The 18,785-nt window shown below is 38.9% G+C and overlaps 2 protein-coding genes across 5 annotated transcripts in view; both read left to right on the top strand.

Moving 5' to 3' along the window:
* Positions 1 to 2,965: 2,965 nt before the first annotated feature.
* On the top strand, positions 2,966 to 7,324 carry LOC127368118 (uncharacterized). The gene is made up of 9 exons (XM_051408593.1): positions 2,966 to 3,130; positions 3,260 to 3,328; positions 4,329 to 4,450; positions 4,601 to 4,661; positions 4,806 to 4,958; positions 5,471 to 5,536; positions 5,653 to 5,724; positions 6,081 to 6,281; positions 6,561 to 7,324. The coding sequence occupies exons 2-9, from the start codon at positions 3,268 to 3,270 to the stop codon at positions 6,914 to 6,916; spliced, it is 1,092 nt and encodes a 363-aa protein (XP_051264553.1). The 5' UTR covers positions 2,966 to 3,130; positions 3,260 to 3,267; the 3' UTR covers positions 6,917 to 7,324.
* A 697-nt stretch (positions 7,325 to 8,021) lies between these two features.
* The window catches only part of LOC127368117 (A-kinase anchor protein 7), a 42,942-nt gene continuing 32,178 nt past the window's right edge, over positions 8,022 to 18,785 (top strand). For 2 of the 4 annotated variants that reach the window (XM_051408590.1, XM_051408588.1), the window contains exons 1-9: positions 8,022 to 8,659; positions 8,773 to 9,034; positions 10,098 to 10,238; positions 10,543 to 10,697; positions 11,395 to 11,531; positions 13,355 to 13,515; positions 16,657 to 16,769; positions 18,155 to 18,201; positions 18,677 to 18,777. In XM_051408590.1, coding sequence (XP_051264550.1) covers positions 8,465 to 8,659; positions 8,773 to 9,034; positions 10,098 to 10,238; positions 10,543 to 10,697; positions 11,395 to 11,531; positions 13,355 to 13,515; positions 16,657 to 16,769; positions 18,155 to 18,201; positions 18,677 to 18,777 — 1,312 coding nt within the window. In that variant the 5' untranslated portion in view covers positions 8,022 to 8,464. The remainder of the gene's footprint in view (positions 8,660 to 8,772; positions 9,035 to 10,097; positions 10,239 to 10,542; positions 10,698 to 11,394; positions 11,532 to 13,354; positions 13,516 to 16,656; positions 16,770 to 18,154; positions 18,202 to 18,676; positions 18,778 to 18,785) is intronic. The other 2 variants (XM_051408589.1, XM_051408591.1) reach the window with 2 other exon arrangements.

The following is an 18,785-nucleotide window of genomic DNA, read 5'->3' as shown; positions in this document are numbered from 1 at the left end:
GTCTAACAGGATGTTCTCAGAGCTTGGCTTAAAATGAAGGGAGATCTTATATCTGCAGTCTTCTGCAAGAAATCTTGGTGTTTTGTTCAATAGTTTCAAGTTTCAAGCAGCAGACCACAAAAGCTTGCTCAATTGTGTTTTTATTATCTTAGAAATATTTAAAAATCAATCAATTTTAAGTTTTAAAGACACAGAGCCTTTCTTTTCTTTCTTTACATGCTTTTATGTCCTCATGCTTTGATTATGGCAACAGCCTTTTTACTTCTATCAATCGACTACAGAGTGCACCAAAGTCAGCTGTCTGGCTTTTAACCAGCACCAAGACGCCTGACCACATCACACCTGTTTAAACCTCTTTACTCTGGCCAGCAGTTTTTAGAATAGATTTTTTTCAGGCTCTTTGTGGCCTCTTGTTTCTGACCTTTTAGTATCATTGCCATCAGTCTGTGGTTTGAGGTATTTTATCTGTTCCAGACGCCCAGATTAAATTTTTTTAAAACATACTTTTAGCTTATCTTGATTATACATGAGTTTTTAAATTGTATCTGACCCAAATCACCTTTTTTATCTATTTGCATTGATCTTGGATTACTTGAGTTACTGGTTTTTATCTCTTTTTACTAACTATTTCATAATTTATTGATTGTTTTTTGCTGCCTTGTTTGAATAACTTTTTAACTTGGGTTTGGAAAAGTGTTGATCTCATTATTAAAAAATCTTGTCAGACTTCCTTCAGTATTTGCTCTTTTTGTTGTTTCTGTTTTGTTAAATGTTGTTTGTTACCATCCTGCTGGCTTGATATTTTATGCTGGATGCTTTTCATTGTGAAGCGCTTTTGATTTGAAAAGTGCTCTATAAATACATCTTATACTCACTGACTCAGAATCAAACATGTTTGATGTAATCTTGATAGTCGTAAATGAGACCAGCAAGTAAGGCTGAGACATCTGTTTGTGTTAACCGTTGGCTCCATCCTTAAATCTGCTGATGCACTGCAGAGTTGGCATGATCTGAAAGTTAGGCTGGAGGCCAAATCATCCCCTGAAACTTCTCTAGTAAGACTCCTGCATTTGCTGAATCAAACAGATGGACTTCTGATACCTGATTACCATCTTCTGGCTAAAGTTTGCAACTGCTTGGAAAAATAGTGAAGGACACCGAACCAACAATTACATGAAAAGACTGAAAATATCCAAACACTTCAGATGTACACATCGCAAATAAAGCTTTAATCCTTCTATTGACATAATTAATGTCTGTGTTCTGTTCAAAGATGCCACTGAAGAGGCTTCAAAAGACTTAATCTTACATCGAAACCATCTCAGCTGCCCGTCTTAAGCAGCTGAAGGAGTAGTCACATATTCTCACAGTCTCAAACAGACTCTGCGTGTCATTACACAGACAGCATAATGTTACACAGTCAGATCCACACAAAACTGTCTTTTATTCCACCATCATACATAAAGGAGACCAAGCAGAGTCACCAGGAGCTGTCTCACCCCCTGCAGAAAGGCACACGGTAGTCTGACACAGGAGGGAAAAACACTTCACCTACTGTCAGAGTCTGACAACAGGCCTCCAATGCTAGACTCAGCTTCCAGCACCTGCAGACAAACTGTCGCATGACATTGGACACAACAGACAAACACATAGACCGGCTTTTGGTTTCTTTACTTCTCTTTATTTATAAAGAGAGAACATACAATTTGTCTAAGGGGAGAACTGTCCAAGGTTTCTGGTGGGACCGTAGCTGTCCAAGCTGGCAGAGAAGCAAGCAGGAAACATAAATACCCACACACAACATGTACGATGCAGAGCAAGGAGATTGTAACTTGCAACACAAGAAATTAGCGATAGACCGATTAATCGGGCTGATTATTTGGCATTTTAAGATAATCTGCTTCGGCCAATGTCTGCGCTCACGCTGCCGATAGACAAAAAAAATGTCTTCAGACACATCTGCAGTCAGCCTTGTCAGTGTGGCTGCTGTGGAAAGCTGTTGTGAGTTTTGGAAAGGTGGAGAAAAAGTTGTACTGTAATTCTAATGCATCCTCCTGTAAACATATGCATGATTTTACTATAGGACAAAATAAAATTATGCATGATTTGTTTTTTTTTGCTTTGATATCTGTATTATATATTGGCCATCGGCAGCCTTGCTCTCTAAATATCGGCATCAGCCAGTGAAAAACCCATATCAGTTGACCACTGCAAGAAATAATGACTGATTTTGTTTTCTATCACATCATTTACAGTGAATCAAGGGAGTTCTTGATTTTGATCTTACAACATGTTAACATATATTGACAAATATAATGTAATGTCAGTGTAATCAGTGTTAATTCTGGCCTAGATGGCCCAAAAGTGTTTTTTGTTTAGTTTTTTCATTTAAATGATTATGATATTGTGTATAAAAGCATCTGGAGTTGGGTTGGGCTTCAATAATAACGCTTTAAAAGCAGCAGAAAGTTTAACGAGCTGAGAGTAGATGTTCAAAATACCCCCCGGAAAATCATATACAAAACAGCAAACTGATGAACTGATTTCGGTCCTCTGATTCTTATTTCAGACAACGTCTTGATTCTTGAAACTGAGCACTACTGGTATCCAAAATATTGATACACCCCTACAGAGCAAAGAATATCCCTTTAGAAAATGCCAACAAGTGTGTAACTGAAGCTCATCTGATATTGAATTACATGTATTCCAGCAGGTTGCGGTGTTGCAGTGCGGTGCAGTGCTGCACCCTACTGGCTTTGCTAGAGAAAATATGACCAGGCTGGGTTACTGAAACATGATGCCGGCTCAGACCTGGAAGAATAATGGATCTGTGATCAGCGGCAGCCTGGAGGTCACAGCAGCTGAATGAACCTTTTAAAAATGTGAATGTGAGTTTCTGAGCGGCGACCAATGAGTGTTTGAAGCGTCCTCTACGTCATGACGTGAGGAAACGACCCATTTTTTTTTTTTTACTTTCACTTTCTCTTGACCGTAAACTGTGAGTTTCATTTTTACCATCGTACAATAGGGCAGACATACGATCTACAATACTTTTATTTTGGTTAAATAATTGACAGCTAACTTGAGTAATAGCGGCTGCAGCTGTTTGTTATTAAAGATCAGCTCAAAGGTTTGTCTTTCTCTTTCCTCCCACCGCCTTCTCTTGCGTATATATACACTCAAGCATAGGCTATAACATACGTTGAAATACATGTAATAATTTAACCTTTTTCTATGTTTGTGTCTTCTCTCTTTACAGGTGAAGTCATGTCAGTTTTACTGCTGAAAATAAGGCGTACCAACCAATCAGCAGCCAAGGTATTGGAAGGTAAGTGGCCGTATCAAACAGTGTATCAAACAGAAAGTGTGGGTTCAGTTTCATAAACACAGAAAAAGAATACTTTATCTGGTAAACAGAATTGTTGTGCTGAAATGTAACTGAGTACATTTACTCAAGTACTGTAGACTAGTACAGCTTTGAGGCACTGATGTACTATGAGGTACTATGCTACTTTGTACTTGTACTCCACTACATCTCAGAGTCAAATATTGTACTTTCTACTCACTGTTACACTTGTCTGACAGCTTTAGTTACTAGTGAGTTTTCAGATTACAATTATTTTATACCCTTCCTGTCCAGAGAAAACAAAGTCCAAAGTTGGTGACTTTTATTTTCAAAGCCAGAATGTGTGGGATTTTCCTAAAACCAATGTATAGATCTCATAGATCTGCAGAGACCCTGCCCTCTGCCTGTATTTTCTTGGGTTCTTGCCCCCAGCCACTAACTCTCTGTCTGTGTCATGGATGTATAAAGAGCTGCAGGTCTGTGAATCTGTTCACCGTTTGACCAAGGGCGGGGCTGAGAGGCCACAGCAGGCAGAGTGAAGCTTTCCCTTCTGCACAAAACCTTCCTGCAGGGTTGTGCAGAGGTGTGGCCAGAAAATATTTAAAATAAAAAATGTATCTGATTCTCTGCTTTGTTTTCACTAACGCCACTCCTTCTCTTCATTCCTCCTCTTCATTCCTTCCTTCATTCTCAAGCTCATACACTGCTGCTCTCTCTCTCTTTCTATCGTGCTTGCTGAGCTGGGAAGGAGGGTCCAAGTTTTACAAACACCAACCAACAAATCGTACCCATTCTGCCTTTTAGCTAATTAAACCCCTATTGGATTGGAGTGGGGTTTTGAATGCAGGAGTTTTACTTGTGGTGGAGTAGTGTTACTTTTACTTAATTAATATGAATACTTCTTCCACCACCAAATCTTGCTGCGTTCGTTATCGTCAACCGAAATGTTCCCAGTGATTGAACACCAAACCTCTTGTTGCAGACGCAGATGTACGCACTGACCTGGATATCCAGTCACTGACTCGAGAAGAACTGACTGAGCTGTTTCCTGGATCTAAGAACTTCAAACTGAGAAGGAGCATCTTCAAAATAATACACGAACAGGTGAGCTAACAGGTTAAAATGTCTAATACTGATTAGAATGAGATTGAAACTGATAAATAACATAGATAGAAAATAGTTACCTTGAGTTGTACAATGTACACGTCAAATGCTCCATGAGGATTATTCTGAAATAGAATATTTTTGTTTCAGAAGCCAACTGATGAGCTTATAAGTGAACTGAAAGCTTTCATCCCACTTGAATCTTTCAGAGGTATGTACAGCCTTGCTTGCAGCTACTCTTAATTTCACATTTGAAAGCTATTCTGCTTTGTGTTTTTTGGACCGTGTTGGTGTGATATATGTTGTATATCGTCACCCAAATTCTAACACACACAACCTGATTCTCTCCCTTCAGCGGCTCTAACTAGCAATGGGGTCTTGGCTGATTACCTCCGAATCCTGAAGGACATGAAGACCCAGATGAATAATGTCCAGGGTTTCCTTGATGCTCACATTGGTCTTCTGGAAGAATTAAGCACAGATCAGCCAGATCAAGAACCTAACAAAGGTTATAATGCAGTTTTTTTTTATTTTAATATCTAAGTGCATAAGAAAGAGAAAACAGGAGGATGAGGAAACTGAACCTTTAATCTGATAAATCAAAAGCAGATTCAAAGCCTTAACATGGGGAAGCCTACTTCAGCTTACAGTGAAGGGATTTTGTTCTTTTTTTCCTGAGCTTTCCACTATATCCGACTGCCTTATTCAGCAAATGTAACTTCTGAGATGTCATTTCAAAACCCACTGCTGTGACAACATCTAGCCACATAGCACTTACCATGACTGAAGTTGTGTACTGTGCCTGAGAAGGCTGTTGGATACAGTCAAAAGCTCTGGCAAAGGCTAGTATGTGAACTTTGCGTTTAGACAGACCGTGGCCTTCTGCTTGCAGGGTAAACATCTGTCTACCAATTTAGTGTATTCATTCTGTATTCACGAATGTCCTACATTAAGATGTTAAGTTAATCCACTTTATAATATTTTGGGTCAGTAATTGCATTATGCCATTGTACCTAACAGGCTCATTTCCAAGCACAAGTACCTCACCCATCACTCAAACTGGTGGCTGTTCATATGGACCACAAGGTAAACCTCTTTTTCTTCCTCTTCACACTTTTATGACATGTTTATGAGCTGATTTTGAAATCATATGCTGTAAGTTTTGGAGTCAGTAAGTGCATTTATGTTATTTTGTGCAACAGACTCTACGGGAACCTCAGCCGCTGGTGGTTTGTACTCTTCCCCAACTCTTGGCCTTCCACCAACACCTCCTGGTAAAGCTAACTTTCTTCCCCTTCCAAGAGTGAAATACTATTTTCTCATGTTAATGTTTGTTAATGTTTACAACAGCAGCACCATTAATGTGCTTCATTTGTTTGAGTACCGCAATTTTCTGCTCACACTCAGCAGTTGAAAGGTAGGTTGATGTCTCTCCTGGAGCCTCTTAGATGTGCTAGTATCCTAAAGAGAAGTGATAACTAATAACATTCCTCATAGCAATATTGTACACAATCTATTTTAGTGTTATGATAGTGGTTGTAATAAGAGATTACTGTTTATAATTTATAAATGTATGTATGTATTAAATATATAAATCTGTGTTAGTTACACAATAATTTTTTTTCTATAGCCACAGTGACCTACCGGACAGTTGTCAGTGGTAGAACCTTGGGTGCCCATGCACAGCTGATGGAGAAAGTGTTGGAGGATCAAGTTTGCGATCAGGTTCAGTTTGTTAACAACAGTTTGGATCACCAGATCAACATCGTCTTCTGCCCAATCAGCTCACGCATTGGGGCGGATGTTGATGCAGCCATGAGTGATGTCAAAGGTAATGAAAAGGTGGAAATGGTAATTGCATATAATTAGTTTTAATCTTCAGTTTTCATTCTGCGAGCTTGGAATTACATGTTTTTTACTTATAAAATTAAAGTTATCAAGATATATATGTATTGTTAAAAGAGAATTGTTTGGTACAATTACAATATAAAACTTTGGATTATCATTCATGATCAGTCCTTAGAATTTTTTTAATTTAAATTTTAAGCTCCAAGCTACAGTTTTCCATCCTCACTATCTCATACTGCCTCCTTTCTTTCACTGTCCACAGATGATAAACCTGTCATTCTGGTGGTGATGAACTACTCACGTGAGCCCAAGTACATATCACCTGTGAGAACATGGTCTCATGACCCTAAGGTTGTGTTGTGTGTTAATGCTTTCTACCATGAGACAAGGAATGGATTGCTCATATGTCAAGAAAATAATGTGGCTGTCTCTGATATACGAAAGAAATTACTGGAATACAAAACTCCAACACATGAAGATAATGTAATGCTCGGAAATGCCCAGGGTGTGGTCACTGAAAGTGGCAGGACTGGTAATACTCCTGTTAGACATGGCAGCAAGAACAAGGCTTCTGAAAGTGGGAGCAGTCTTTACAAGTATGTTTTTGGGCATAAGTAGAGTTGGCAGTGTTGGGGTTGGTCATGATGGTATTATTTCAGCTTGCATTACAAGTAAAACAATATGTAATAGATCACATCAACAGCAAATAAAGCAGCAAAACTGATCAGTTTACACTATTTACTGTTTGCAGAAAACATTTTATTCTGGTTGGTAAATTTAAATCAGCTGCTGAAAGTGGTCTTCATGTTAATGATGGGCACACATAGCTTATTACCACATTCTGCACACTTGACCAACTATTGAATTTCTAAAGCTATATCATATAACTTGTGTTTTCTGTTCAAAACCTCTTAAATATCAGTCAGACTTTATAGATAACAGGAAAAAAATTTAATTGAGCATTTGAATGTTGGTTTAAAGTGAGTTCAAATGTAACCACCTTATAATAAAATTCCTTTAATCAAATGTGTTCAGTTCTCCATTCACTACAAAAACACTGTACATGTTGATTGTGTGCAATAGATTTGTGCTTTGTAATGAAAACAAGCAATGAGTGTACACACAGCCTTGACTGTTGTGCTGCTGTTGATCTTTGTAATTTCCTTTCTATTCTAATGATGATATTAACAATTTCTTGTTTTTTTTTAAATATATATTAAGACTTGAAACTACAGTAAGTGATAAAAGAGTGCAAAGGCCACAAAGCCCAGTAACTAGCCAAAGGGTTGTTTATTTATCTTGGACAGATACTTAACAACTGATGTAAAAAATAAAGATAAAGCATGAATGGGAAATTTGTCTGTACCTTATTGTAAAATCTGGTTGCAGAAAGCATATAAGGTGTGATGATTAACATCCCGAATACTTTAAATAAACTGCAAGTATGGGTCTAATCATTTTGTATATAGTCCTTTTTAAAATATTTTAATCTGTTTAAATAGCATCATATGTGACCACACACAGAAATGATATAATGATTCCTCTCGTTGACTCCAAGGTGTCTAAATACAGCCCCACCTATTGGATTAAATTTATTACATTCACCAAAACAACTGATTCATTATTCAAGTTAATAATAACGTTTAATAGGTCAAGTGCCTGATGCTTTTATCCTGGTAAGTGAAAAGCTCTTTTGCTCTGAAAAACCAGGCCGGAAGTTTGACATTGTTTACAAACAGAAGCAGCTTCCGGTCGGCATTCTAATTTAGCGCGTGCCGTGGAGCTAACTGTTATTTTCCGTTATTTGTTTGTTTATTTATTTATTTTTTTACAATGACTTCCGCCAGGGAACTTCCTGCACACACAACGTAATGACAACTTATCAAAATGATGTCCCGGTTAGTTTGGCTAATTAGCTGTTCAACTCTGTGAGCGACAGCGAGCTAACAGTTAGCTAACAGCTCCACAGATGTTCTGATGTTTGATTCATTTCAACAGGTGTTAGCTACAGTGGGGCAAAGTCCGTCTCTGGAGGTTTCTCATCGGTAACTATTCCGACGAGACTTGTAGGCGTATATTCTCTTATTTTTTCGGTAGTTAGCTGTAACCTCTGTTCAGTGAGCCTGCTGTTTACGTCGGTTGCACGTTAGCTAAAGTTTGTGTGTCATGCTCATCGGCCGCGTCCTGTTGAGTCCGATCCGGTCGACGTGTTCAGAAAGTGTTGGTTTACAGAAGTTTTTTGGTTTACAGAAGTTTTTGTCTGCCAGTGAAGTATCAGTGCGGAGGCTGCGTCCCATTTCTACTAATAACGTCAGTAACGTGAGCGCGCTTAAGCTGTCTGCACACCGGTTCAGACTTAAGGTAATGAAATTAAAGTTAAAAAAAAAGTCTTGTTGTCCTCACCTCAGTTTCCTACTAAATACAACGTGCTGGTGATTGTGGTGACCTGGTTATATGATTCCTGTCTCTGTCAGCTAGCAGTGTGTGATATGCAGGCAGCCAATATCTCCTATGGCAAAGAGGCCACTGCGGTTTCCTTAGAGGAGGAGGAGGAGGATGATGATGAAGATGATGAGGGTGGTGGTGGTGGTAAAGGTGTGGTTGGACAGGAGAGTCAGACAGAAAGTGAGGAGCTGAAGAAGAAGAAGAAGAAGAAGACGATGATGGTTTCAGGTCCGGTGCAGACAGTCAGCATGGAGGTCCAGCAAGAGGAGACTGGAGTTTCCACAGTGTCAGGTGAGTACAGCTCAGATTCTGACAAACATTAATTCACCATTTGTTGAGCTGTTTCAGTTAACACAGTGCCACTTTGTACTGGGTGGATGGATGGATACACTGGATGGAGTTTACACTGGTGATGGGTGGATGAAGCTGCATGAAGCTTTAGGGCTTCTTTTTTTTATTTGTTTTCGAAAAAGATTTGTAGCTTTATATTCCAAACAAAGCCAGTACTGTGACATCTGGGGACTTCCAAAAGCCCCTCAAGACTAAGGCACAATAACACCATGTGATGTGACTTTTATTGGACATGAGTCACAATATGTGATTGTAGAATAGAGAATAGTAATATCCTTTAAATTAGCCTATCTTTCTATATTTAAGATTGTGTCTTTCTACTGTATATCACAGTATTTCTCAGTTATGTCCTCTCTTTCTGTCTCAGTAATGTCTGTGACATGGATTAAGTTAAAAACTTTCAAAACTCGCTAACTCATTGAAGCACCTTCTGAAGCACCAGTGCTGTTTGAAGCTTTGGACGTCACAGTGTTCTCCATTTGACACAAGCTCAGATAAAATGTATTGAAACAGTTCCCTTCACAGGAGTGAATCAACCTCTGAAGCGTCAATATCATCCATCCATCTATAGTTCACACACAATTTAAAATTGGCATACATAATTGCGCTTGCTGTTCATGTGGCAACAAAACAAAAACTCAGGTGTACTGACAGCATGACAAACAGTAGAGACAGGCAAACACATATTTCTCCTGTATATTTTCTCTCCTTAACTAAACATCAGTTAAACAATTTATTATGTTGCTCCACTAATATTTTGCTGCTTTAGGTATACCTTAGTACAACTCATCCTCATAAAGAAGTGTTACCACAGGATCTGTCACAGTTTTTGGTGAACTTACCACCAATATTTTAAAGGAATAAGGAGGCATAACCACAGGCAGCAAGTAAGGAGGTTTATTGTGTTCTTGAACCAGGCCCATCACCTGTGCACATACCCCATGTGTATGAATGCTCTCCATTGTGTGCTTTTGTGTTATTGTAATGTATTTATTTTCTTCAGCAGCATCAAGTGAGAAGAACACAAAGAGGAAGATGAGGAGGGAGAAGAAGAAAAAGCTCAAGTCGGCTGATACTTCAGACAATTTAATGTCAGAGCTTCCGTTTTCTCTGACCAGCCCCACCACATGGAAAGAGCTAGGATGTGTGTATATTCTTAACATGATTTTTTAATGGTTCTTTGAATTAAAAGTTAGTATTTTTTATAACTCCCTGTACAAGGTTAAAGGCAGCAGGTCTGATTTACTCACTAACAAAGTTGTGCCTCCACCTATCGCACACGTGCCAGATGTGTTTTTTATTGTCTGTGTATGTAGTAAATGTATACCTTCATGATGGTACGATTTGTTACAGGACTGTTGTATTAGACTGCAGTAGTTTACTTCAGTGTACTTCATAAAATGTCAGCAAAGTGTAGGTCACTATGGTGAGCTGCCCTTTCTTTCCAGTCCCCAGCCAAGAGTCAACCCAGAAGAAGAGGAAGAGGAAGAGGGGAGACAGTGGAGGGCGAGTGGACAGTGAAGAGGATGCAGAGAAGAAGAAGAAAAAGAAAGAGAGCCAGCGGCCCAACTATTTTGTCTCCATCCCCATCACTAACACACAGGTAAAGAATTACTGTACCGTTCACTTACTTGTGTACTTTAAGGATCCCTCTGGAGTTTGTGCACATTGTACCCCATTTATTCATCAGATATTTTTTATTTTCAGTCAAATGATTAATTAAGTAATTAATCTTGTAATTGTTTCAGCTCTAATAGCTACCATATATAATTATGTGAAATTATAAATAAATATGAGTTTGACTCAACTTTTATGTTTGCTTGTTGTAAATTAGCTTAAAACTACAAAATGTGATCATTCAAGAAAAAAAGGTGGAGCAGGGAACTAATGACTGACTCCTTGTGGGTTAACAATAGTGGAGAAGATAAGAGAACTTGTTTCAGACACCCTCAAAGGGAGGAGAAGACTTTCATCTGTTCTCTCCAGACTATTGATGAATTCAGTGGTCAGTGTAGCTCAATCTATACTGGGAGAAAATCTTTTATGGAAAAAACCTTCAAGATTCAACTACCTGGCAGATGCTTATTGACCAACCTTAAAGCTCCTCTGATTGGACATCGATTTAACCCATGGTCGTCATCTATTGATGCCTCATCTGTGATGTTGAACTGCAGAAGTTGCCCTAGTTTCTCCTCCTTTGAACCTCCTCCTCACCACGACCAGTTCTCGTAAGGAAAGGAGTGGTGGTGAGCATCTTCCTTATTGTAACTGATGGTCAGGTCAATTTTGTCCAATGACAGATCAGTTCAGCTGTGGCCGAGGTCCAAGAGACGGTGCTTCAGCAGGAGCCCCGACTGGCCAAAGCCATGATCCCTGTCCCGACTCTCCACATCACGCTATTAGTCACTCATCTCGCCAATCAGGAGCAAGTGGATCTGTGAGTGGATGCATGTGCCCACATAAACACAACCACACACATCAGTCCCTGATTGGCTCGGTAATATTCATACACACTGTCACACCCCTGAAATGAAGTTACCTATGACTTATCAAACACAAACTACAGTAGAAATGTATAACATTAATAACTCAAAAAATGGAAAGATACCTGCAGTCAGTAATTGTGGCTTCGGCACTTTTGGGATGAATTTGGGAAATTTTAAATGTTAGAAGCTACAGTACAGTAAAATAATGCCAAATGTTTTCACAGCATTTTGACTTGCGATAGCAGGAAAAGCACAGGTGTTACTAATAACATTAACAACAATTCACAGCAGCCATTTTTCACATTTAATAATAGGGTAAACCCAGGTGTGAGACTAATTAAGGTTCTGTTCATTCAGGTCAAACAGAGTCAGGGTGCTGCTATTGTGCATGTTGGCTCAGTGGAAAGGCTCTGCTGCACTAAATGGAACAGAGCCTTAATTAGTATCACTGGTAACACTTAAGATAAGTTCTTAAGTTCTCATAGCATCACAATATTTTTTTAATAATAGTGACATCGCAACATGGGTAATTCCTTGACACAAAATGCATTGAAAGACAGTTGTATACAAAACATGACTATCTGTGTAACTGAAGAGGAAAATCTCTCATGTAATTAGCCAGATTATGTTTATTTTATTTTTTTTGTTTTTCAAAAATCAAGATTCATGCTGATCGACCTTTCAGTCTTATGATTTTTTAGGTCAGCTGAGATGAAACCGTGTGTACCAAATTGCTTAGAATTTAAGCCATAACACAAACAACAACAGGAACATATGTGAATAGTTAAATGCCAAATTTTATTCTTATGGCCTACTGGTGCTGATCAATAAAAGTGAGCGCAGATGACAATATATATTGCGATATTGATTTGTCCCTCCACTGATGTACACAGTCATCCAGTACATGCACAGACAGACCCATTCTGTACATTATATTTCTACAGTGACCGATTGGGTCTAATCTGTGACAGAATCTCTCTTTTGTCCTGGTTTCTCCATTTTCCTTATTGCTCTCACAGGATATAACCCACACTACAGCTAAAATATTGAACTTCAATCAAACAGAGTACCCCTCAAATTAGTTTACTGTCAGCAATCATATTTTCTCATGCTCTCCCATTCAGTTTCTGTGATGACAATATCACAACATCAGACGGATCAGATAGCCCAACAAAGCTTGTGTTTGTTGCAGTAGTGAACGTACAGACTAATGTTACAGCTTGAAGACAGGGATGCGGTGTTCTGTAGTGACTAATTACACAGCATTCTCGTTAGATACTGCTTATCTCTTCGTCTCAGCACTTCCAGGAAAACTGGTTGGAAGGTCTCTCAATAATGGGCCTTAATAACGCTGTTGAAGGATGTTTTCTTACATACATTTCATCCCATTTGTTTTTTGATGTAAATAGTTATATTGTCCCCCAAGTTAATCATCATTGTTTTTATTTGTAGTGGTACAATGGCCCACCTAATGACAGACATTGCCAAACTAGTATTATAAATGAGGAAAAGAATGCTACCAAGTTACCATCCTAACATTTCATCAGAATGTGCTTCGATATGACCAGAGCTTTTTCATGTCACCACCCAATGCAGCAGGGGAACTGATGTTTAATCTACATCTAGCAGAAGATTGTGTCATTAATAATGACTAGATTATATAATATGAGAGGAAGAGAGAGAGGGGGGATTAAGTCGTGAATTGGTGTGTGTGTGTGTGTGTGTGTGTGTGTGTGTGTGTGTTGTGCATATTCATGTGTATATTTCCTTTCAGGGCGGCAGCCGTGCTGGCTCAGGTCAAGCCGTCATTGGTTGAGCTGCTGGGTGGGCGGGATCTGGTGCTGCCCTTCTCAGGGATCGGTCATTTCAGGAAGGAGGTGGTGTTTGTCGGACTGGCCCCCGGACAGCACAGACACACACTGGACAGTCTGGCAGGTCAGTGGCAGATTTCTAGCTTTTCACTCTTCGTCATTTTGTCCTTTCTGTCTTCTTCTGTCCTCATCAACACTTCTGTAATTATTGGATTCCATTTTTGTTCATCTTGTAGTTTTCTAATGGCTTCTCATGCTGGGGATACATTTCATTAGAGGATGATAATATGATACAGTAGCTTCTCTTTTGTGTCCCCGTGGAGGGACATGTGAACTTGGTGGTCAGCTGAGGTGCCTTGCAGCTGATTGGAGGATTTGTTGTCTTTCTTAAAGACACTTTTACTGGGTGGATGGCTGCTGTCGTGGGGGCTTTGTAATGGGAGGTCACAGATTAGACCTAAGGGATTGTAGGATATATTCTGGGGAGTTGTTATTGGTAAACTGACAAACTCTCACAGTCTCAGTCATAGGTGATCTAAGTCTGACTTTTGTTCTGAAGTGAACTGGAGAGCAGGTTAAACAGTAGAATTCTAGAAATAAATGGCAAATGTGCCAAATTTGGGTGGGCATTCCTGTGGAAGCCCAGTTAAATTATGCCATTAGGCCCTGCAGTGGGACCATGCACTACACGCAGTATGTAAAAATGTGGTTTTGATTAAAAAAATAAAACTCATAAAAACATATGGTCTCCTGATGGATGTAAGATCTAGTTATTCAATAGCTCACCACTTGCACTGATTTGATATTCAGTGCACCCACATCCTGTTTCTTAAACCATCAAACTGGATTTGGTCAAATAATATAGTATTTGTGTGATTTTCTGTGTCCCCTCTGTCTTTCTTTCCTTTCTGTTCCCTGCAATCTGTGTGTGTGTGTGTGTATGTGTAGCCAGGTCTGCACATTTGATATGTCTTCATTTATTTTCTTATATTTGTCCCTTTGCATCTTTGTGCATGTGTGGGAGTGTGTGCAGAAGCATTTGCCTGTATGTTTTTGTGTTGGCAACAACATTAAGCCACCATTTCTAAGAGGATTCCGGCTCCATTGCTCTTGCAACACCAACACACACGTACACAAAGTAAATGAGCTCACATACGCTTAATACGGTCCATTCCCACTCTAAATATCTCAAAATATGCAGTGATTTCTGAAATGACACATGTGCATTTGTCACAACAGGAAATGAGGGACTTTTGCTGATTAATGTGTACGTGATCCAGAAGGTGCTATATGATACATGTATATAGTATTGAAGCAGCATGTTTGGATTCTGTGTGATTTCCTAGCAGTTCATTCAGTTTATTAACTGCTCAGATCTAAGTAAATATCACATTTGACATATTAGTGATGGCCAAGCTGACACGGATCCCAAAAGTCATTTAATCTTGGGGTTTAATACAAATGCAATAAATTAATCTTTTGAGGGAGAGATGGAGCCACAAGAGTCCAGGTTCTACATAATTGCCTCAGCTTATCTTAAAGAGTTAATTGGAGTTGCATGAAATGTTTTTGTCAGTGAAGAAATTAGGATGCAGTGATGAGCTTTTCATACTAAATGACCAGAAGAGGGCGTGGTAGTGATGGAGGGTGTGACATATATAACACGCAGCATCACATTTTTAAGATCTGGATTTACGCGACTCCATCAAACTGCGCATATTAGCTGACATAAAAAGAGGCAGACCCTCCTTAATTGACCAAGTCATACACAACCAACCCTAACCGTTAAGTGTGGGCTTCAGCAAGCAGTGAAGTGTGTTGAGAAAGTATTAGTTTTGCTCAATTACTCATTTAATCTTGACGTTTGGGTGGTAAAGTGTGGCACTAGTTAGGCTTTAAAACAGGCAAAAACAAAGTAACACTTTAATATAGTCTGACCACCTGTGTGACCTGTTAAACGGCGGCTGCAGGTCAGCACTTGTCAAACACTCCTTAAAATAATAAAATACATATCTGCTTCAAAACAGCAAACAAGTTTTTGCAGTGGGCGTCAGATCCATATGCTTCTGTATAAATGAACATTTATGAAACATTTTTGGCAAGTAATGATTTTTGTCATTGCAGATTAATCCACCAATCATTTTCTTGAGTCAGTTGTTTGGTCCGTAATATGTCAGAAAATGGTGGAAAATGTTGGTCACTGTTTCCCGAAGCCCAAGGTGACGTCCTCAAATGTCTTGTTTTGTCCACAAATCAAAGATATTCATATTTCTTTAAATAATAGTGGGCAGTTAATTTAATACTTAACAACTAATTGATAGCATGGATCGACTAATCATTGCAGCTATCCAATTACCTTACAGTATGCCTTTACTTTTTCCTACATAATTAAGTATTCAAACTTATTTTGCTTGCTGTGATACCTAACACAGTAGTTTTTACCCCTTGCTAATGCATTTTATAAAATGATTAGAGAGGCCTTACCTCAGTGTAGTTAGTGTATAGTTTTTAAACTGTGTTGAAAGTATTACCTTGTATATCTATTATTAAATGTTTAGAAGTGAAGGACAGTAGTGGCTTTGGAGTGTAGTATAATAAGTGTTGATATTCGTTACTTCACAAGTAACTGTGCCAAGTAGTTTCATCCATTCACAGAGTTTTATTTATATTCCTGACACGAAAAAAAATGAATCAGCAGCAACAGAAGATAACACATAGAAAGTCCATGTTTTTACTGTTGGCAAAGCAAAATAATAAGGCAGGAAGTCAGCCTCTCCAGTCCTCTCGTCTGCTCCCTCCACCACCGTTATTGATTATCTACTAACCTTTCCCTCTATGTAAGGCTCCACGTCTAAAAATACCCCTGTGGTTTCCCTCTAAACCTCATCAGTTGGCGTGTGCGTCTTTTGTCCCTGTGTGTCTGTCCTTGCAGGTCGTCTATGTGTTCGTGCCCTTGTTTATGTCATCTGTCTTTATCTGCGTGGTCAAATGGTACACGAGCAAAAAGCTTTTTGTTCCATCTTTTGACACACATTCCCTGCCATCTGTGTCTGCACTATTTGTGTCCTCTGTTCTGGCTTTTACAAAAGTCCATAAAGAGGATTTGAGGTGGTTCATTGGGAGGACATAGAGGTGGGTGTACCGCATACGCATTTCTTCTTTAAATGATAACATTATGAACTGACGGCATCTCTCTTTGGCCTTATTAAATAGTTGCTTGTAAACCTGTGTTTTTTTTTTAAAACTTTGCGTATGTGTGTTGCAGAGTTGTTGCGGAGCCATTTTGAGGAACAGGGTCTTCTACAAGGAGACAATCGTGGGTTTGAACCCCACCTCACCATTATGAAGCTGTCTAGAGCGTCAAAACTACGATCCCAGGTATACACACACATGTGCTTACACAAACACATTCTGGGTAGAGTTAGGTCATTACAATAGCGTATATACCTATATAGTGCGGAGTGATAGTAGCATACTGTTGTTGGCCAGTATCAACTTTAAAAAACTCGATTATCAGTCCAGCATAACCTTTTACTGCCAATATTTGATTGTAATTAGGTCTTAATTATCTTATACAAGTATGTCATTGCCAGTGTAATTTAAGTATCATTACTACTTGCTTTAGGTCGTGCTAAGGCCTAACTGTCTAAGGTAAAAGAAATACAGTGTCTCATCAATAAACCTTCTTTTAACTGTTTGTTTTTTCCTACGCATATAACAGTTAGTCGTTAGTAATAGTAATTGATTTTCTAACTTAAAGACCTAGTGGTGATGAAGTCATTAAAATTCAATGTTATGTTCAACATCGCTGTAGTTACAGAATAAATAAAAGTTAGAAAATAAAACCACAAAGTTGCACTTGCACAGCATGGTTTTGTTTTTAATGAACAGTGTCAGCATAGATTTGCATTGTATTACTCACCGCAATTGTGCTTTCATATGCAGTCGCAATTATATTACTTTCTTGTAACAACTGACTTTTGACAGAACTGCCAAACAGCTGCAGTGTTACTCCTCTGTCACCAACCACCATTTTTATTCCCCTCACATCCTCTCAGTGGCTGTGAAATTAAATGTGTCATCCAATAGTTGCGAAATTATTCCTCCTGCCAAAACTACTAGTGGGAACAACACGCCTGCTGTAGTATTTAAAAAGAAATTTGTATGTATATAATTTTAGAGTTTATGAACTTAAAAGAAAGGTGTATAAGGGTCCAATACCACGTAATTTACCGGACACTGCTACTTTGCAGCACTTTTCCCCCAGGATAGCGAAGTCCTACCCTACTCTGACGAATGGCCTAACCTGAGCCAGGCCACATAACAGTGACACCAATCATATCGTAAAGGAAAAAATGGTACAGAATTGGAACATCTGTCGATAAGAATATAAATAAGAAGGATTAGGGGGTGAAGGGGTGAGTGGACAGACAGAGAAGCAGTGGTCAGGAGTGGAGAGACACTTTTTTTTTTTCCTTTGACACCTGATGACATCTCATCCTGCCTGGCGTCTCCCAGGCGGCATTCTTGTCTTCCATCAGTCTGTGTGTATATTTCTTTCTGTGTGTGTGTGTGTGTGTGTGTGTGTGTGTGTGTGTGTGTGTGTGTGTGTGTGTGTGTGTGTGTGTGTGTGTGTGTGTGTGTGTGTGTGTGTGTGTGTGTAGAATTAATGTGCACATCCTTTTGAGGATGTGCACATTCATTAATAAACAATTCATATAATAAACATGATTTAAACCGCATTTTCCCTTTGTGTCTCTCAGGGTATAAAGCGTGTGGACCCAGCCCTCTACTCCAACTATACAAACAAGTAGGTGATTGGTTTTTAATATAAGAAATAATACTTGTTTGGGGTCAGTACTCTGCAATAAGTGCTGTGACACATTGTGAAATGTATTGTCTCCATACTGCATGCTTACTGTACATATAAGTATAATATTTTTAGGCAATATATAGTAACGATAAAACAGACAATTTTGTATCATGATTTAATATAGTTTAAGACCGCATACTTTTCTTTGCACTTCAAATGTACAACAATTTTATTTGAACAGCACCATGCTGCATAATGTTTTGTTTCCACTTTTGTAGTTTTTAGGATGGACACATTGGCCCAGTATATTCTAATTTGGTTGTCACTTTTAATTAATTTGAGTGATTGTTGTCATCGAGTGGTTATAATGACTGACATCTGCCTTTTAATGTCTGCTGGAGGCATCAGCGTACTCCTCTGTGTCTCGCACTATTCTAACTGTCCCTTTGTCTGTTCTCACTACCACACTCAGGTTTTTTGGAGACCAGACAGTTGAGCGAGTGGACCTTTGTTCCATGTTGAAAAAGAAGCAACAAGATGGATATTACCATACTGAGACTTCACTACAGCTTGGTTAGTAC

This window comes from Dicentrarchus labrax, unplaced genomic scaffold (genome assembly GCF_905237075.1).
Source record: "Dicentrarchus labrax unplaced genomic scaffold, dlabrax2021, whole genome shotgun sequence".
Taxonomy (NCBI): domain Eukaryota; kingdom Metazoa; phylum Chordata; class Actinopteri; family Moronidae; genus Dicentrarchus; species Dicentrarchus labrax.
Note: the sequence above shows the minus strand (reverse complement) of the source record. Positions and strands in the feature narration are given on the sequence as shown.

Coding starts and splice junctions, on each gene's coding strand:
- LOC127368118 (XM_051408593.1), top strand. CDS start 3,268: ATGTCAGTTTTACTGCTGAAAATAAGGCGTACCAACCAATCAGCAGCC. Junction 3,329..4,328: donor AGCAGCCAAGGTATTGGAAG/GTAAGTGGCCGT, acceptor CTCTTGTTGCAG/ACGCAGATGTACGCACTGAC. Junction 4,662..4,805: donor CCCACTTGAATCTTTCAGAG/GTATGTACAGCC, acceptor CTCTCCCTTCAG/CGGCTCTAACTAGCAATGGG.